Source organism: Oxyura jamaicensis, chromosome Z (assembly GCF_011077185.1).
Source record: "Oxyura jamaicensis isolate SHBP4307 breed ruddy duck chromosome Z, BPBGC_Ojam_1.0, whole genome shotgun sequence".
Taxonomy (NCBI): Eukaryota; Metazoa; Chordata; class Aves; order Anseriformes; family Anatidae; genus Oxyura; species Oxyura jamaicensis.
Genome location: NC_048926.1, coordinates 61,553,929 through 61,575,224, shown reverse-complemented (window position 1 = coordinate 61,575,224; position 21,296 = coordinate 61,553,929). Strand labels below are relative to the sequence as shown.

The 21,296-nt window shown below is 40.8% G+C and overlaps 1 protein-coding gene across 3 annotated transcripts in view; it reads left to right on the top strand.

The window, feature by feature from the left end:
- Positions 1–21,296, top strand: part of MCC (MCC regulator of WNT signaling pathway) — a 171,516-nt gene that overhangs the window by 139,788 nt on the left and 10,432 nt on the right. For all 3 annotated transcript variants that reach the window (XM_035310944.1, XM_035310945.1, XM_035310946.1), the window contains 4 exons: positions 2,050–2,233; positions 9,055–9,289; positions 15,416–15,622; positions 16,553–16,650. In XM_035310944.1, the coding sequence (XP_035166835.1) occupies positions 2,050–2,233; positions 9,055–9,289; positions 15,416–15,622; positions 16,553–16,650 (724 nt within the window). The remainder of the gene's footprint in view (positions 1–2,049; positions 2,234–9,054; positions 9,290–15,415; positions 15,623–16,552; positions 16,651–21,296) is intronic.

Sequence of the window (21,296 nt, the reverse complement as noted above, 5' to 3'; positions counted from 1 at the left end):
TACAGATTTTGTTTCAACAAGCAACATTGACACCCCCTCCCCAAAGCTGAGTATAGTCTGTTTAAAATTGTAACATTTAGCAGTTAGGAGAAGAAAAAAAATCTCTAGTTTTTCACTCTACATTTCACATTTGCTCTGAAATTGTTTAATTTTATACCTTATTTTACTGTGTTGTAAGGGATACTAGTCTGTATGTTCTAGGTTTTAGTTATTTTTTGGATAGTTAATTTTGTGGCTAGAGATTTGTATGGCTTTTTTTTTTTTTTTTTTTAGAATATACTATTCTCTAATTAATAGAGTGAACCACTTTCATGGGTACTGTTCAGAAGTGTTTTTAACTTGACATTACTGCTGTCTCTGTTACTGATAGAAAAAAGCATTTACACAACAAATCTTAATCTGCATTTCACAGTCTCATTCCTCTTACTGTTAGGAGAAGGTAGTCATAGTAATCTTCAGGTAGGAAGAGGGGAAGCCCTCAGAGAGAGAAGAGTAGCTTTGCATGCTCAGCTGAGGCATAGTAACTGCACAGTTGAGACAGTAATTTACAGCTCTAGCTTCTCAGGAATCACTGAAATGTAAACTAAAAGCTTTTAGGAGCAAAGTGACCATCTGGCTTTAGAGCCACAAGACTGATGCGTACAGACTGTAGTTTCAGAAGGCTGGATGCACTCATCCCACAGTCTCTGTGCTGTTAACCATTCAGCTTATTTTGTGTCTGTCATGCAAAAAACAGCAGAGTGGATGCCTGATCTTTTCACCCACCTTTCTTCCAGAGTCTGGTCGATCCTCTTCGCAGTGTGGTTTTCGTGCAGAAAGGGATCAAGGGCCACATAGGTGACAGAAATCCTAGAAAGGAGAAATATTTTAGTTTTGAGTAGGGCATCATCTTACATGCGTTTTATGAAAGAGAGGGTGTTTTCTATATAGGTTTTTTTATATAGGTATCTGTTGACAGCTATTAATTATTGCATTATCAGTTACAGCCCTGTGATAGGAATGGTGTCAATTTCATGCTACATAACACAGATTTGGAGGAGGTTGTGTTTAGTTTATGTACCTTTATTAACTGTGAAATTTGATTTGAAAACATTTTGATGAAATAGCAGATTCTTTGTCTGAAGAGCAGACAAGTTTTATACCAACATCCATGAGTGCAAATGTATGGGAGGTGCTCTGCATCACTTAGAACTGTACACATCCAGCTGCTCCTAACATTACAGTTATTTCTACTGTGTGCACTTCACTTAGCAAGTGTGAAGTATGGGTAATTAGTCTTTGACTCAAATGAGGATGAAATGAAAGTCTGGCATAGAGCAAGCTGTTGTTATATTCTATGACATCTTTGCATTGCATTTGTTAAAGTTGGAATATATTGCATGCTTGTTCAGACTTTCAGTTTAGCCACAAGGTTGTCTTTCTTTGCAGATTTGACTCCAGCTGCAGTTAGGACTACAGGAGTAGTGACTGTGGTGATTACTGTCCTGCCACTGCTGAAGGGATGGCTTAGCAGCTGCATGGTCACTAGAAGTTATAGCAAGTCAATAAAAAACAATGCTGGTTTTCTTTTGGTTTGGTATGCGTGTTTGTAAACTATGAAAGGCTGCTTGTACATTAAAGCAATCCTTCCAGGTGGAAAAGGCTTGAGATAAAAGCATTTTGAGAAGGGGCACTGGAAATGCCTGTGCTGTGAAACAGCATTGAACTGCTTGGAGTAAGAGTTGTAATTTAGCTTGGTGGTTTTCCATTGTGTTATTAACTTGATCCTCTTACCCCTAACGTGCAAGGCATGCCTTTACAAACTGATGAGCTCACTAAGGTAAAACATCTCTTAAGACAAGTACCTGGAGTTTATGGAGAGGAAGGAGGTGCATTCAGGCCAGAAACCCAGTTATCACTGATGCTCACACAGAAATGTTTTTACATCACAGATTTGTAATTATCATTATCTTGGTATGGACTGAGAATGCATGGAAACATCTCTACTCTGGCTATAATTTTTATCACCCTCCTCAAAGCTCTGAAACAGTTTGTTTGTTTGAAAACTAGGGGACCAGACAGGTGATGAAAACATCACCCAGATGCTTAAGAGAGCTCACGACTGCAGGAAAACAGCTGAGAATGCAGCAAAAGCCTTGCTGATGAAACTAGATGGGAGCTGCGGGGGAGCCTATGCAATCACTGGCTGTAGCGTGCAGCCCTGGGAAAGCCTCTCATCCAACAGCCACACAAGGTAACTGCAACTCATCTGCTCTCCTAATCCCCAAGCATTTGATTTCAGGCCAAAAGTTATGTTTTATTATATTTGTTCAGCTACCTTCGTCACCTCAGTTTACTGAGTTCTTTGCTTTGTTTTTTTTTGAGTTGTCATGGCTCAGCGGTCTAATTGTCTTCAGACTTTGAGCAACTGCAGCCAGAAGGTTTTGTTGCAAAAGGGTGATTTGAAACTTTGATCTTCCTCATAAAGGGCAAAACCATTACATTTGTTTTACTTCAGTGACTTCCTTGCTGTTTTATTGAAGCTTGGATTGTGTAATTCTTGTTCATATCTATTGTATAGAGATAGCATGTATGTACAGATAAACGGATCAGAAGTATGCTTCCACTGGGTTTCTTGAATGTTTGGGAGTTGTTTCCTAAATGTTGCAAATCCAGCCATTTCATTTTGAAACACCTCCTCTCACTTCTCATTTACCTTTGGCCCCCTAAAAATTCTTACTTCCCATGCTGTTCCTCTGCATGTTAAATAGCACATGAGCACTGTGAGCATCAGAGCAGATTCTTCCAGAAAAGGGCTGGATATTGCAGTTTTTCTGAAGACCTGTAAAACAATGGAACTTAAATGAGCTATTATTGCAGCAATGTTCTAGTTCAAATACATCTGCTAGCAGCTTCATTTTGAGTCATTGCCTGCCTGCAGTGTAATTGTACTATGTGCAGTGAATATGTGTGCATGTGTATGGATACAAAATTGGCAAGCATCCTCGATAAATATAGATGAACATTTGTCTTTTTAAAAGTTATTTTGGTTTCTCAGATCCACTCTAAAAATTTATTTAATTCAATTTCAGAGCCAGTTCTTTATTCAAATGCTGTCGTTTTTTGTCACTTTTAGAAATTTTAGTACTATATCATTTCCTTTTCTTGCTGATGTTGCCTCCAAAGGGTCTTATTTTCTGCCACGTGACTAGCATGGAATAGCTAAAAAATCAGCAAAAAGGTCCAAACCTGAGATAAACTTTAATGTTTTATTTCAAGAAGTCTTATGATGCTCTATCAGTCCAAGAAAGCTGTATCTTTTTTTCAGAAATTAATATTGGCAGCATCTGTGCTTGTAACACATTGATCACTCTTCGTGCAAAAAGTATTGATCCACTTTAGAAAGAGGTTACAAAAAGCTGTTTCAAGTATTTGGCTTGCCTTAGTCTGTGTGCACTTATGCCCTATCTACAGCTACATTTGAGCACATTGCAAGTGGCCACATGTGCAATATCTCTATCCAAGCTGAGCCTCTTTACCACTCTGATGTTTAAAAGGGTCATTTTCACTGGTTCATAACTATCTTAGTGTTTTTCTTCCTTGTGAGACATCTAGTATGTAGTTGAGGTGTGGGTGGTTTTTGTTGTTGTTGTTGTTTTGTTTTGTTTTGTTTTGTTTTGTTTTGTTTTTGAACAATTTGTAGTTCCCAGTACAGAAGGGGGAAACTGTCGGGGGGGTGAAGGGGTGCTGTTTTTGTGATTGTTCTCTTAGCTTTTTGCTGGTGGTGTTTTGTAGGTATATAGCCTTTTCAGTCCTTGCTTTGTTGAACATCACTTTTATTTTGAGGGGGAGGATGATTGAAATGTGTATGTGTTTCGGAAGGAGAATTATCCCTCATGCTCTTTGTTTACAGTGAACTTCTGGAGGTCAGCTGGCACTATGTGTATGTGTGCATATAATGTTTTGGTTCAATCAATGAAGTTTCAGCAGAGAGTGCTTAAAATGGCATAAGATTTCAAATTTCATCGGTATAAACTGTGGAATGAAATGTGAAAGTGCAAATGTAAATGTATTTTCTTCCAAGAGGGGCATCTTGTAGCTTGAGTCATTATTGTAGGGTAAATTTTTCTGGTTTGAAGCAAGATACTGTGCTGAATAAGGTAACAATTATTGTCTGCTTTGATATGTGTGGAACCTGGGAAAAGAAAGCTTCTTTCATTCAGCCATGGGGCACAGAGCAAGTCAGGAATTTTTCATATGGACATCTTGATCTCATCACCACTGCCCCTCCCACTTCCCTCTGCTCCCAGTGTTATTTTTCTTTGTCTAAACACAAAGTTTAGTGAAAACATTTCTGAAACTCTAGCTCCTGCATGAAATACAGATCATCTTCTTTCCTTCTGTTGTGTTCAAATGACACAACAGAGGCGTTTTCAGATTTCTCACTCCTGTGGATCTTGTCTCAGAAGAGAAGCATTCCCTCTTCAGCTTACAGACACCTGACACCTTTGTGGCAACCCATAGGTGGAAAATCTGTATTAGTTCAAAGGGCACACACTTTCTATATTTATGTCAATGAATGTTCTATCTCAGGTTTAAAGAATTTAAGATTTTCTCTTTAAATCTCCTCTCCCTGTCATTCTGGATCATTTTTTCTCTTCTCTCCAGGACCCTTCTTGTGTTTTTTGGTGTTACCCTGCCTATATTGCCAGCTCTCTCAATCCATACATATGTGCTTCCTTGTCACTTGGCTCCCTGCTGCTCTAGACAGACACCCCATCACCACAGAATTTCAGCCCTCTGTGATTCTTCTATACTGATGGTTTCCATTTCCTTTTCTTTTCCACTGCAATAGCAATCCAGGCAAAGATAGGAGGACACACTCTGGATTTCTAGCTGTTCCTGCAGGCTTAACGTTTTTTATTTGTCTTGAAGAACTTGTCAGTCTATAAAACTGGGGAGTAGAACAAGCCCACATTACTAGTGAGTGCTGTATGAACCAACATTCGGGGACCACTGCACTTAAATGAAAACGCTTTTACATCATGTGGTGCAAATGCACTCTGAACCTGCAAGACCGATCCTGTGCTGCAACTGCTGTAGTGTTGCAGGCTTCTAGTTGCAGATACGCTTTGCTGCCTTTTCTCTTTGAACCAAGTGAGTAGAGGGGGACGAGGCGATGAAAACCCTCCGTCACAGAGAACTGTGACAAGTGAATAATTCTCCCTGCTGTTTGAAATCCTGTAGAATAGGGACTTATAATGGAAGTGTTGACCCATCTTTAGCTTTGGCATTTCGAATGTGATTCTGAATGTCAAATCGCTGAACACATTACTGAGGAAAAATGCTTGGTGAGCCACCAGTGACAAGTGTTTAAAGACTGTAAAAGGGAGCAACTGAAATGAAATGAAAGGGCATTGCAGAGGTTGTTACTGGTGAAGTGAATAAAAATAATAGCAAGCATCTCAATTCATTTGACTGGCAGCAGCACAACAATGTTGCCAATTAATTTTTGAAAATAGAAATAGGTCTGTGGTGTAGTTTGAAGTCATAATTACTTTAATGGACAGAAAGTAACTGTGGAACATACATTGCCAACAAGGCTCGACTGGTGGCACCTTAAAAAAAGAGGGAAACAAAAGAGACGAATAGCAATTGTAATACCAAATGACAATGATGGGGTTTATTCCCTGCATTGCTAGTGACCCTGACCTTACATCTGGATTCACAGCAGGCAAAATCTTCTCTCTTTTATGCAAAGGGAATCCTTCTCAGTGTTACGTAGAGTCGCAGAGTACCTGGACACAGCCAAACAGACTCTATCTCTCATCAGAATCACCTGGCATTTCAGATAAGAAATCTTAAAAATTTCAGATAATTATCTTGTCTAAAATGTGGAAATAAGTTATTTAGAAATATCCTAGCAGATATCTTAATGTTCTCTGTGTAACATCTATCTGTCTATCTAAATCAGTCCTTCAGAAGGAGTGAGGGTGGATTCACCAAAGGTTCTGATTTTAGCCTTATGTACTGCTGTTTGTTGACTGGTTGTAGTATTTTTCAGTTTTTCTGAAAGTTACTGTTTTTCAGCATTGTGCTGTTCCAGATCTCAAGCCACAAGATTCACGTAGAAGATGGCTGGCTTAAGTGTGCTTTGCACCCGTCAGATGTATTCTTTAAAGTATAAGGTTGTGTGTAGACATTCAAGCACGTCTTGTGGATTCAATACTGACAGCATTATTTTAGTTCTGTCAGCTTTGTATTATCTGCATTATTGCTGAATTGCAAATTTATTTATTAACTTGATTATTAATATATTAACTAAATGTTTTATGGACAAAATTATGTAGTATAAAAAGGTTATTCGCTCAGTGACACTTTGGGGAGAAGACTCGTTCATATCCGTGTACTGCATTTCTATACACACACATGCACATGAGCAGACACACACACGTAAGCCAGCAAATAAAACTGCACGTCGTACCACACCATACCTGCATTCTGTTGGTCTGACTTCCTTTGTCCTGACTGCCATTAGAAGGGAAAGCAGTATCTGAAATTCAGGATCATGTGCTCACCAGCTGTGGACCCTTCAAAAGAGCAGCAATGGACTAGCATTACGTCTGTGGAGAGACGTATGGTAGGGCTTGCAGGGGAACACACCCAGGCAGAGCTGTGCTGTGGGAGTTCAGAAACACTGCAGGGCTGTTGCAGTTGCTCATGACATAGTCCTGATTTCACAACTGTTCAAAGTGGGCTTTGCACCCTGCCTCTCTGCTACCCGGTCTGCTTCCTTGCCTCTGGGCGGGTGCTTACTGCTAAATGCAGGGGTAGAAGGAAGGTTCTTGTCCCTCTTTGTGCTGGCTGAGACAGCTTCCCCATTAAACTCCCTTCACCTTATTTAAAAAAAAAAAAAAAGAAGAAGAAGAAGAAGACCTTGCTAGCAATTCACCGGAGGAGCCAGCTCAGCTGCAGACAGGCAGGCAGGCAGGCAGCCAGGACTGAAGTAAAAGCAGCCTCAGTATCACTGGCAACAACCCAGACTGTCTTCCTTAGTTTGGACTGCTCTCCCCTAAGATATACTTGCACAGCCATAGATCTTTAATGGCCAAAATCTGTGACTGTCCAGTATGATTTTCAACCCAACACAACAACAGACTTACCAACATTTTTGCTTGTGCTTCATTCCCAGCAGGAGAGGTAGATTTTCTTTCCTTTACAAGTGAAAAAAAAAAAACACTAAGAGGAGCTCTTTGTGTCCCACGATGTGAAGCCTGTGTAGACTTTCAAAGCTGTCCTTTCTCCAGCAACAGCTGTTTTACATTTAATCCAGAAAAGCTGTGCAATTTTTGTCTTTGGGTGCGGAGGAAACTTGCAACATGACTTCAGTATAGAACTAAATGTTTCTCACATTGTCTACCCCCATGATTTTTAGATCAGTATCTGCTTCTGAGGGGTGCCAGTGGATTTAGCAAAGCAAGGCTTACAAAGTGTTTCAAGATTCTCTCATAAAGGGCACATATGGAAAAAAAAAGTTTCACACTGGAAGAGTTTCTGTGCAGCACAGGTACTGGGTGTTTTGTGTTTCACGGTAGATGAAAATCAATGAAAACAAAAGCAAAGACCAGTTTACCAGAATTGTGGTAAATAATGTGGCACCTGTAAGGGGAAAAAAAAAAAAAAAAAAAAAAAAAAAAAAAAAAGAATAATGGGAAATGGTTAGAGGACTGTAGGAAAGAACTGTAATGCAATATTTCATGATGGGGAAAGATTCTGAGAAATCTTTGTAGACCTGCCAACTCTCCATCTCCTCCAAGATTGTGCTTGGAATGTGTGGAAAGATTAGCAATTATTTCAGGCACTTAAAAATCAGTGCAGCTTTAGCTGAAGTAGAACTGAAAGAAAAGAGAAAAATCAAGCCTATCTTCATCGGCTTTCCATTTTTCACATGCATAAGATATTTTAGGACATCATCCTGACTCTCACAGCAAGTAGCGGGTGGGGCTTTTTTTCTTCCTACAAAAATGTGGAACAGCAGTGCAATTTGATACAGAAAGTGATTTATTCCCCTGCTGATAACTGAGATCATCTAGCATTCCAGACAAACACAGTTAATGGATGACTTATCCCTCACCCGGCAGCTGATTACAGGACCTCAGGAGACAGCAGGCAGCTTTGAGTGAGGTTATAGAAACAACACAGCATTTTATTTTCCTTTTAGTGTTATTGCAACTGTATTGAGCCCTGGAATGCTACAGCTGTATCAGTCTTGGCTCCCTGCAGCATTGGCAAGCTTGTTGGTGGGGAGGCAGCACTGAGACACCTTTGCTCTTACCAAGACCTTAGTTATCCCTTTCTGTAATCTCTTTGTAAACATTTGTGGGGCAGGCTAAGGGGCAGTCATTTGTTTGAAACCATGCCCATAGAAAAGTTCTGGCAAGTCTGATGATGACTTTTTATTTAAAAACCTGCTGAATTATGATTTTAAGCCTCTCTGGACCTAAAAAATTGTCAGTATACTGTGGAATCTACCTTAACATTGACAGAAAGATGCTAGCACCTGGCATCTGCTGGTGGATTTTTTCTTAGATTGATTCCTATAACTGTCTTAAGAAATACGTGACATGGTAACTGGTATCGCCATCAGCAGATAAAAATGAGGAGTGGGCTGATTCTTTTTTCTCGTCAGATGCTTCTTCCCAAAGAAGATGAACACTCAGTGACTGAGCAGCGGAGAGAAACTTGCCCTGCTAGGGTATTGCTAAGAAATCTTAAAAGACTCATTTCAGAAGACACCATTCTATAAAAAGTAATTCAGTTACATCTCACTAGATATCTGGCTGTTCAGAGAAGTTGTCACATGATCTGATTCTTTCATGCAGCTTAGAGAATTAATTTCTCTTCTGAATTTAGCACACCCTTCTGCATCTTCTGAATATTGCATCATCCAGTCCACACGACGTGTCCTTTCTGTGAACTTTAGAGTAAGACTCACGTGTTCATGAAGTACTGGGAGAGTGATATAAAAATACTAATTTTGTTCCTAATTTTTAATGCTGTTTTTTCTCTTTTTAGTACTACAAGCTCAACTGCAAGCAGTTGTGATACAGAGTTTACAAAGGAGGATGAGCAGCGGTTGAAGGATTACATCCAACAGTTGAAAAATGACAGGGCAGCAGTGAAACTAACAATGCTGGAGCTGGAGAGTATCCACATTGATCCCCTTAGTTACGATGTTAAACCTCGTGGAGACAGCCAGAGGCTAGACCTGGAAAATGCAGTCTTGATGCAGGAACTTATGGCAATGAAGGTAATTTAATTATGTGCAACAGGCTAACTGCATGGCTGACAATGCCCCAGTGCTACAAAACAAGCTAAGAATGTCACCCACACGGAAGGTGCTTACAGGGGTTTCTGGGTAACAAAGGGTTACTTTGTTGAAGTGAACAATCAGGGCTGAAAATCCAGGAGTCAGAAAGTGACAGAAGGCAGTGCATTAGCAATGACGAGATATGGGTGTTTTGAATTAGGCGAAGACTTCATCCGTGGCTCTAAACTTGGAAAGTTCTCCTTGACAAACAGATGCTCTCTCTGAGAGATATGGCAGTTGAATCGCTTGAGGGTGACCAAAAGCATGATACAGCATTTCCCAAGAGACTGTTCATTGCTTCACTTACTTGCGTGCAAATGTACATCTTAAATATTTGTGAACTGAAGCGAAACAAATTCCCTCCTTTTAATATTGCTGTGGGAGGGAGAATGGTCTGTCAGAAGCTATCATCCATAGTGCTTTAAGCACTACTCCAGAGCTGTTCTAGACAGTGTGTTGCAAATAGTAGCTCTGGTTGCAGCTGGAGCAAAGAGTGGAAGTTGTAATGACTAACAGGCACAGAGGTTTTAGGAGAAAACTCCAGTCCTTCGGGCCTGGTTTGCATGCCCAGTTGTAAAGGTGGGATCTAGACAAACTGGTCTTTACTCACCAGGTACACAACTTACAGCACTTTAAACCTGATTTCTGTATTGACTTTGTAAATTGAGAGGTGAACTATAACATAGCATAATACTAAAGGGAGTGTTACCACGTGGCTGCATTTGGAAGTCGTCTGGTTTTGGTTCAGTTCAAGTGAGTTTAATTTCTGCTTGTTGGCAAGTCATATTTTAGTCAACTACTGGCAGGTGTGTCAGGTAGAGTGTCACCTGGGGCAGCAAAGCCTAATATCTTTATAAGTTTCTAAAGCTATAGATTTTTGTTCAGGTTTCTTAGTGCTGGCTTACTGGTGGCATAGTAATGGCAATTATATTCTTAGTGGCACTGCCCTTCCATCTGCTGACAATATAGTTTTGCAATAATACATGTGGTATTTGTAGTCAAGAAAAATAGAAACTACCTGATACTAGTCAGAAGTTTTAAAAATCAACAATGTGAATGTATTATGGCCAACAGGAATATATTCCCCATAATGAAAGTTATATGAGTTGTACTAAAAGACATTTGTAGATTATTAGATGTACATTTCAGGCATCACACTTCCTTCTCTTTTTTTGCCTCCAGATCTTCACTGAAACCTCTTGTACACTATTGTTACCTCTATTTTTAAACCGATTAGTGAGGGCAAACTGCAGGGCTATCCCTTGTGATTACTGCCCGTGTGTTCCCCTAACTTGACAGAACACCCACAGTTCCATATTAATTCTGGCACAGTTTTGAGTGCTGGTAATCCTTTAATTCTCTAAACAATTATCTAACTTGCTTTTGACGTAAGGTGTCCACCCATAACTTGGCTGCACCTAGCACACTGGGTTTTCAATGCAGGAATTGTTCCCAGAAGTCATCTTTCTTCTTGATTGTTTCTGTTCAGTGCATACTGGAATAGATGCACGTCTTACACATGTGCCTAGCATCACCTTCAGTCATTTCAGGCACAGAGAAAATGTCAGTAGTGTTCATTGGTTATTATTTGCTGTACTTTACTGGAATTCAAAACTGCAGAAAATTTCTAGATTTCTGAAAGGGATATGGTGAAAACTCAATCTCGTCAAAACTTGAAAAGGAATTGTTAGTAAGTGCTCTCCTTCTACAGAAATTGAAAACTCCCACCTTTCTTCAGCATGTAAAGCATTACAAAATACATGGACTCAGAGCCACATTTTGCATGCTTTGCTCCCAAGAGAATGTGTGACCTTATTACCATCCATGGTTGTTGCTTAGGTCTGCGTTACACCTTGCTCATCTCTGTCCTAAGCTGTAGCATAGCTAAATCTATGGGCAGGACTCACAAACTTCTTGGCTTTCAGAGTGTGGTATTTTATCTATTGTTTGGCACATGCAGTTTATAGAGAATAGTACGTCTGCTTTCTTCTTTAAGTTGAAGCAGATGTACTCATCTGTGCTTCATCATCTAGCATCTTTATCTGATTCCTCCCTTCCACATTCGTAGCAAAGATGATACAGCTTGATTGAGCTGCTCGAGGATTTGCTGCATTGTTGAGTCTTAGGACCTGCTGCTTTGTTCTTGAAACTTGCATTCGCTTAGCATCTCTGCTGCACCTTCTGTCGCCTTTCATTCGCAACTCACAGTTAAAACTGATCACTGCATCAGTTACATTGCTTCACGTATCTGTGCTGATGAAGTTCTGATAATGCTTTTACACCAAGTGTTCTTTATTACTGATGAAGCAGATCCACAAAAGGATGGGTTGGAGCTGGTATCTGGAAGCCTCATATTTTGTACTGTTCTCCTGTTGCCTTGTTTATTTTTTTAACTTATCCAGAGTCTAAGGCCTAGTGGTCCACTGGTGCTTCTGTAAAATCCAAATCTTTGCTTCAAGCAATAATTAACCATGTTTCCAAATATATTCCTGTATGTGGTTTGTCGTCATTCTGTGGGTCTTGCATTGAGGTCAGTTGTTGTTATGCCCCATTTAGCAAGGAGATTACTTCTGATGGGTGTAAATAATTTTTGGTTTGTAGTCTTTCTCCATTTCAAAGTACATTTAACCTATATAAGAAGACTCAGCTTTCTACACAGATAATTTTTCTTCTTTGGTGTACAGGTGGTGATAATACTGCTTTGCGACTGCAGTCTACTCTTTGCTGAGAATGTTAAAAATACTTCTGTCCACCTTTGTTACAACATTTAGCGCTCTTACACATGTTTATAGTAAAACACACTTAACCAGAACACTGCTCTTATAAACTCCAATACTTGTTTTTCTTCTGAAAGATTCCACCTTGTGTACAGTGATCCACGTGGCACCCCTCCCTGTTCATGAATTCTAGAACTTTTTGCCACATAAGGGTCCTCACAGTTTTATTCGTTTGATGTGACCACATCCAATACAAATTTTAATTTGGAGGATGATGTGGTGTTTCTGATTATACTGAGTTGGGATGTTTCATTCTTATTCTAGTTTTCACCCAAATTCAGAACTGGAATATGACTACAAGTACAAAATATACCTAATTCAAGGAATTAATTCTTCAGTGAGTGGTTTGTCACTTGAAGCTTGTGAAGTTGCATGGGTTACCCAAGTCATCTTCAATCAACTGGAAGTGTAACAGCTGTCCACCTCCTCCTTCGGTGTTTCATTTTGTACGGGACACTTGTGCTTCAGGCCCATGCTATGAAAAAACTGCTACATTAAACTACACAATAATTCACTACCTTCCTGTAATTAAAAACAAAACAAAACAAAGCAGGATAGTAGATATGCAAAAGCTATATTGTCATTGAAATTAAACTCGGATGTTATCTTAGAAATCATGTAAAGACTAATTAACTCTATAAGTGAACTTGAGTTACTTAAATTTTTCCACGTGGAATCTTACAAGTTGTCACCCTGTCTCACAGATTTTAAGTGTCGATACCAGAATCTTCAAGTGTAGTTTTAGTTTTCAACTTCAACCTTATTGCATCCATTTCTGTTCCTTTCAATTTTTCCACTTTATCCTTTCTTTCTCTGAGCATCTCTTCTTCAAAGTCCCATTGCCTTGAGAGGAGAAAACTAATGGATGTGGGGTGTTTTGGGAGTTCGTATTTCTCTTGTGACAGGATACAGATTTGTGGACTCACAGTGACTGTGTGATGATCTAAGCTTACTGTCTTCATAAAAGAAGTAGTTAACCCTTCATTTGTCCTCAAATTTGTTCTGAGCTAAGATATGTAGTACAAACAAACATCCAGTCTTTAAGTAAAAACTGAAGCGATGAATAAATTAAGTTCCATAGCTCCATTGATCCAGAGGTTAAATTTTCCTTCTTCTCTTAGAACACCGATGTCCCTTTTTTCTAGGCTGAATTTGCCTAGCTTCAGCTTCTAGTCTTGGAAGATTGTGTCATGTCCCTCCCATGCAGATTGACTGTACCCCTCTGTCAAGAATATTTTCTGCTCACATAAGTGCCAAAATACTCTGCTTAAATTACATCTCAGCCTTCACTGAACAGGCTAAGTAGATTAATGGCCTTAGAAATAGAGGATTAAGAAGCTAAATGTATATGCTTTAAGTATACCAGACAATCCAGTTAAGTTGCTCTAACTAAGTTGCCTCATCATTATTTACATTTTTACTGTTCACAAGGGAAATTAATGTTAAGTTTGCCTAACATTTAAATTTCTCTAAACCATATAGAATGAAACAGATTGTGTTTCTAACTTTCAATCCACAAACAAGTAGATGAAAAAATGAATGATTTTAAAGCTCATAAAACCTTTCTAAGCCTGAGGGCTTTTAGGACGTCGATCTTATGTTTGCATGGATGGTATTTCTGAACAAGGCAGTGATTACCTTGGCTACAGTATGCTCTCTGTAACTGTACTACACATGTATGCACTGTCTACATTTAAACCGGACAATGAATTTTTGTTAGGAACAAGTTTTCTTCTACAGAGAAAATCTATATAGGTCTTGACATTGTTTATATAATCTTCTTTAATAACAGTTATCTTACAAAGAGAATTATTTTTGAAGAATGAGACAAGGCTCCTGAGGTATTCTTGTGACTAGAATATGTATTTCATTGCGATTTGTTTTTAGGCTGGGCATCCAGCAAGAAACTTATTTCTTTCAGAGATGTTACAAAGTGAACAAGTTTGTTCTGAGCTGTGTTACTGCATGAAATCAGCGTTAACATGTGGGATGGACTAGAGCTTGCCATGACCTGATAATGAGAACGTGATTCTAGCTTTTTCGTTGTTGTTATTTTGAGGGTCTTTTGTGTGTTTGATTGTCTGGTTCATTTATTTATTTATTTAGTATAATCTACATTAAGTTTTAGGGCTATTTCTCTAAAGGTTTTGTGGTGCTGGGTTTTCATAAGTTCTGAATGCCATGGAAGAAACTTTTCTAAAGAGTCCTTAAACACAAAGGGCCTTCTTATTCAGAAAGCCCATTTGCCGCAATTCATGGGAGGTTGGGAGCAAGTGCTGAAAGAAGGGTCACCTCACTCATGCCTTGTTCTTATGCTTTTGCCCAGTCACTGTCAGAGTAGGTGTTACAGTAGAAGACTCTCCCCACATAGCAGTTGTGTTACAATGTCAAAAATATCAGAATGGTAGATCGATTCTCCCCAGGGAAGCAGTCACTGCACCAAGCCTGTCGGAGTTAAAGAAGCATTTGCACTGTGCACTTAGTCACATGGTCTGAATTTTGGGGTTGTCCTGTGTGGTGCCAGGAGTTGGACTCGATGATCCTTGTGGGTCCCTTCCAACTCGGGATATTCTGTGATTCTATGATTGCACACAAGAACTAGCCTTCAGAATTGAGTTTCCTTTTATGAGGTACCAGTATCCATTTTCTGTGGATAATATTTATGGAAGAATAATAAAGAGTGCAGTTTTGTGACCATGCAGTTGTATATAGTTGGGATTCTGGCCATCTAGAGAAAGAATATTAAAAATAGGTATCTGATGATGCCATACTCGGTTGCCCTTTTTAACTAACTTGTTCTACTGCAGAGGCTGGTAGTGCGAGGCAGGCGTACATGTCCTAGTCCCTCAAACATATGCCATTGTAAGGAGATAAACCAACTCTAATTCTTATGTATCAATAAAAAACTGGATTCTGTCATTCAGGGAGCTGTTTGATGAGCAGATCAGACACTCCTGTTTTTAGGCAGCATGAAGGGCAATGTAGAAGTGCAAGGTAGAACAAAAGAAGTTTCAGCAGCTGTGGCAACCCTCTCAGATCCCTGATACTCTAATTCAGGCATCACGTTATATCTGAGATAGATGGAGGGATGAGCTCAGCGTAGTCACTCTTAAAACATAATGGCCTTCTGACAAATAGGACGTGCAGTCATAAAAAGCCTTCTGGATGCTGACAGTGTTCTTCATGGAAAGAAAACTTCATGGAAGTAGAAGAATACCTTGTTTAATCTTATCTTCTTTTATGTATTTAGATCCCATGAAACATCATGCTGTTATTGTTTCTTCAACAGGAGGAGATGGCAGAGCTCAAGGCACAGCTTTACCTACTGGAAAAAGAGAAGAAAGCATTGGAATTGAAACTGAGCACTCGAGAGGCCCAGGAACAGGCTTACCTTGTTCACATCGAGCACTTGAAGTCTGAAGTGGAAGAGCAAAAAGAGCAGAGAATGAGGTCTCTCAGCTCAACCAGCAGTGGAAGCAAAGACAAATTGGGCAAGGTCAGGAGTCAAAATAAGTTTCTAAAATCAGCATAAACAAAATGTATTGTGTCCCCCACCTCTCTACAGCAGTCTTTAAACATGTTAATCATTCTGCTCTTGTGTTTGTATGTTCATGTCTTTTCTCTGTTCTCTGGTAGTTGGTTGTTTTTTTTCCATCCTTTGACTTTTGAGAGCTACTGTTAAGCCTGGGCTAAAATAAGGTTGTCATTCTGGGGAGGAGTACAACAAAGCCACTCTTGTCAAACTAGTGTGGCTAAGCGTGTTATGTCTTGCCTGTTGCCACTCACTGGAAGCAGATAGTGGAAGAAAGTCTAAATAAAACATGATTCTCTCCAAGGCCCCATACATGAAAAATTAGAGCATATTTCTATGAAGCAAATAGAGCATTGTAATGACAGTCTCTTTTTGCAGATCACTGTGCAATGATTCCAGAACTAAAACTTTTTTCCCCTTAATATGATAAAATATAAACAGATTTCTGCATTTGCATTAATAATTTGCATGAAGAAGTACTGATACCTAGAAAAACTTTAATCCTGTTCTTCTAGTGCTTCTAAGTGTGTTTAAAAATAAAATCCAGAGCTAGTGAACGATTGTGCCCTTACTTAACAGTTCCTGGCAAAGCATCATCTACATTCTTTGATTCAAGTGTGGGGTCAAAAGCAATGCAAGGCACCAGCTTATGCACACGATAGCAACATTTTGCAAATCAGTGAACTGTGGTAGTTTAGGAAACATCAGAAGGATTTGTACAGTGTTAATTTGCTAGTCCATTTCTTGTTATATCAATGTGCTGCTGTATTTTTGTGACACTGATGTTTATTCCACTTCCATTTCAAAAGTAGCTGCGTACATAGAGCTTTTTAAGAGTTTCTCCATTAAGATGATAAGTAAATTCAGTGGAGATGGTCTTGCCTCATTTCTCAGGAATGCAGCGATGGCAACGCAACACCGTTAACACTAGCTGAGCTGAGACCATACAACGAGAGTGAACTGACTGCTGAGCTCACAAATGCACTCAGGCGGTAAGTGTCCTCCCTTACCAGAGACATGACTGGTTCTGTGGGTCTAGGGTGAGATTTAGTTCCAAGCCCATGCCCTCAAATGTTTTTTAGGATTGATCACAGATTTTTCCTGTGAGATGGAAAAGGATCAAAGTTCTAATCTTCCCCTCTCTTTTGCTCTTGTTCTTAACTTGATAAAAGTCCTTCCATGGTGCTCCACTCCATTCCTCTTAAAGTTCTTTAAAATTCAGGTGAGCTTTATCCGTAAGAAACCCTTGAAATAACAGGGAGTTTGTTCCACATTCAGGCAAGAGTATGGACACAAAGCAGTGACATGACTTGCTTGAAGGCATGCAGAAAACCTTTAATAATGATGGAGTTTGAATTCTGATCTTTGGCTAAGAAGGTTGTTTGCAGGTTAGAACTTGGGAAGGAGTTACAGGAGTGGGAATTAACAGTGATTTTGATGACTCAGATGCTGCATTTGCCTCCTGAGCGTGTAAGGTGTAAGTGTGTAAGCCACAATTCAATTACAAAGAACATTGTTGCAAGAAACATTAGCTTTCCAATGAGAGAGAAAATTGATGTCTTGACAAACTGCTTTTATCAATAGCCAGGTTTTAGCCAAAGCTTTCAGTACAGTTACACATTAACTAGGTGTTTGTTTGTGCAGCAGTTTTCACTGCACCAACTCTGGTAAACTTCATGACCAATACACTCACTGTTCCGATTGTTGTTTCTATTACTTCTTCCACCTTATGTAAGACGTGGCTATGTAATGTCTAATCAGGTTATTGTATTTTGAACCTGTCCAAAATGCTACCAAGAACTTTGGCTGAGGAGAGTGTATTTTGCTTTTCTGATGTTTGCTCCCTCTCTAATGGTAGGAGATCCTCTCAGGCAGCTCTGGTGTTTCAGTCCTGGAGAGCTTTTTCGTAGGTGCAACTTGCAGTGTGCCTTAGGGACACTTAAGCCTGAAAGGCATTACGTAAAAATGTAAGGATCATTACCACTGCAAAATCAATACATCTCATACCGTTGGCTTAATAGCCTGGCAGCCTGAATACTTAGTTTTCTTAATAGTCCGGCAGTCACTAAACAATTAGTTTGCTTGATGCAAGAAACAAAATTCTGTGGTTACAATAATTAAAACCGTCGTTTTTGTGTGGGTGGATAAAAACCATCAACAAAGTTACTCGCATAAACATTGTTCAGAGCCATGGCCTCCCCCACATCCCCTACACTCCAGTCCAGTCCAGTGAGCAGCTCCACTGGTGGTTTTGATCAAACTGGTCTTGTTATTTCTTCCTGGATTTTGGTGCCAGTGACCTTAGTAGAAACCCGAGTAAAGTCATGAAATGTGGTTTGCTGACAACACAGAGGGAAAAAAAATTGCTTTATCTACTATGCCTTAAGTTGATTAGCATGGATTTCCAGCCAGGGGCCTAGCAAGTACAGTTTGTCAGGCAGAAATGGGGAAGAAAAATAATCGGATTAAACTGTACATAAATTTTGGAGTGAAGGCTCTCTGTGTAATGGAAATATGACTGTACTAAATGTGATTGCTACTGCCAGTGGGGCTCAAGCACAGTTTCCGTGAGCTGTATGGACAGGGTATTTTTCTCCCTAATCAGTGTGCCAGCCAAGACAACCTGAATGCTTAGTCTCCTTATCCTGAAGTCTTCTCTCTGGAAATGGGTAGAAAGTCTGTCTAGCACGTGGGAAAAACATACTGGAACTGGTTTAGCAACAGCTATGCTAAGAAATACCAGCAATTCCTAACTGTGGTACTGGGATAAATGGGAGCCTCAGATGCAACGAAATTTGTACCCTCATGGATCCACAGAAGAGTTTTCAAAGTAATTGAAATACATTTTCTTCTGTGCTACAACAACACAAAACGGCCTGAGGTGAGTGGAATCTGTAGGGATAAAGTGGATTTAACTCTTCACCAGCTCCTCAGTGCCCTTCCTGCCCACATGGGAAAACACGTGCTGACGCTGCCTGTGGACCAGGAGGTCCTGGTGGCTCCCCCTGGCACCCTCCCACCACCAAAGAACTAGGACCAGAATTAGAGGTGAAAAAAAAATGCTTTGGCACAGTGACTGTGTTTTTGGGGGGTGGCAGGAGGAAGATGCGAAACAAGTGAATACTGGCACACTGAATCTGCAGTCTAGAGGCAACGTTTAAATGCAAATGTTTGGGAGTATTTCGGTACTGGTTGTAATTAGTGGACGCAACCAGCTGTCGAGCCTATCTGCCGTTCCCGCAGGCAGCAGACGCTGGGGCAGGGGCCAGCCAGCAGCTGCAAGGTGAGGAGACCCGGACTCGGCAATTCAGAAATCCATTTGCTTTTGCTTCCCTCTCTCTCTGAGAGGGAATGTGATATCAATCAGCAGCCCTGCTTGCTGCCCCTCTCCCCATCCTGTCCTCACAGAGACAAAAGCTCTGGCAGCTCCCCCCCACTGCTGCTTTCCCATTCTGTCCTTCTGTGGCTGCAGAGCTGTCAGGTTCCTCTGAGTTAATTGAAATAGAGTGAAACCCAAATAAAACAGCAGGATGCAGTTACGGTTTGCATTTTAGTGTAGCTGGGAAGCATTTCTACGTTCGTAGCCTGCAAACAGCTCTGCAACAGAACAGTTCTGTCTGCAGAAGGAGCCTATCTTCGCTCCGCTCTGGACTTTCTCTTAAATCTGGAACCAACAATGTGTCTCGAAGCTCCCTGAGTTTCCGCTGGTCGTGCCCATCAGCAGAAATCCAAGGCGGGAGCAATTCTTCATGTATTGTTTCATAACACATCTGTTGTAGTAGGACTCAGGGCATCCCAGAGCAGCATTCAGCATCAAAACCCGTCCTATGGGCTTTCCACAGAAACAGCTTTTGTTATCCCTGACCGCCGTGTTAACGAGTAGGAATACGAGTTACCTGCAAGTTCCGTATCGTCACAGTTACAGCTGGGTGACCACGGCAGTGGCATCGCAGGCTTGGTCCGATAGTTTAGGGGCAGTTCTCTTCCAGCCAAGCGTAAATACTTTCTGCCAGTCTTTAGCAATTTTGTTTTTCCTCCTCTCCTTTCCTGATGGAATGATGGAATGTGTCGATGGACATGAAGCCTCTAAATACCATTCTCTTGAGCTTAACACATCCATAAACAGGCTTGTTGGCAGGAAATACTTTATTCTTGGGAGAGCTGAAGTGCATTCCCAGCAGCCTTATGGCCTGGCATCGACGCACAAGTGATTGTGCCAGAGGCCAGTTTTATGAGAGAGGATCTGGTGTGAGTGCCCCAAAGACAGGTGTGTTGCACAGTCTCGGAGGGAGACCCTAAAATTACGTGTTCCTCGCTGGCGCGTTCTGCTCTGCTGCAGCAGGGGAAAGGAGCACTGAGGATTTACTTGTGTGAGCTTTTAACTTAGTGGGCACATACTTGGTTGTAAATGCATTAGATACGGCAGGGAGGAGGCGGTAAGAAAATTTCCAGAGGGAAAATTGCTTTAGCAGGGCGATAACAATGGTGAGGAAACTGATTTTTTTTCTTTTCCAAACTAAGTTTTTTCATTCCGTGAAAAATGGCCAAGCTGGAAAGACAGAAACTTCTCCCTCTCCCCAAGCCTTGGTAGGAATGCTGTAGCTGTTGAAGTCCTCCTGCAGCCTCACATTGCATTGCCAGTTTCTGACAGCTTTTCTTTCTGCACAGGGTTGTATTTTCTGTATGTATTTATACAGATATATAGAATATGTGGGCAGGAAGGGCGGTGACAGTCATGGCAGACGAGACACACTATAGCCACCGTGACTGTTCAGACCCCAGCTGGGTGATCAGTGGGCACAAAACGATGATCTCCGAGGGCTGTGCAGGGTTACACGAATTATGTCAGTCTAGATGTGTTTCAGTATCTACCTCACAAAAGGGTGACCCTCCATTTGGCAACACAGCAAGCAGTACGTTTACCATCCCTTGGCGACTTCTGACCCAGAGAAGATGATACGTGACGCTGTTAATTGGAAAGTCACCACGTAGAGGGAAAAGGGGAGCAATCAGTAGGACTGGCAAACAGGTTTCTCTCTTCCCCTTCCTTCCCCCCCAGAACTGCTGCAGTGCCTCTCTGGAACTGGAAACTGTGGGTATCTCCAGTAGGACACAGAAAATCCGTCTTACTGCAATAGCTTCTGTGTGGTCTTCGCCTACAGCGGATAAAAGGGAAGGGATTGGGGGGGTGTCAATGCAGGAGCTACTGATAAGTTTTTCCAGTGCATCACCTGCTGCTTTTTTATATGTATATATATATATATTTGCCTATTCCTAGGCTCTCATTGCATGCCCACTGAATGGGGAGACGCAGACCTGTGAAACGTTTGAAAGCCAGACACTGGCTTGTACTGCAGTCACTGCAAATTTCAAGGATCTCTGTCTGTTGTATGACTGTGCAGTCTCCTGCTGCGGTTTCCCCTGGCTGCCTGAAGGGCTCAGGGGGCACGGCGTGCCTGCGGAAATTCCCCCAGAGAACCCCACTGGGAGGGCTCTTGCAAGAAGAGAAATGACTCACGGTGATACAAGAGACAGACTCCTCTGAAGCGCCCTGGGTAGCTATTACTCCTGCGCGCATCACAGATAACTGTCATTTTCCTTTTTCCGTGTTATTGACATGGAATAAGTAGTTCTCCTT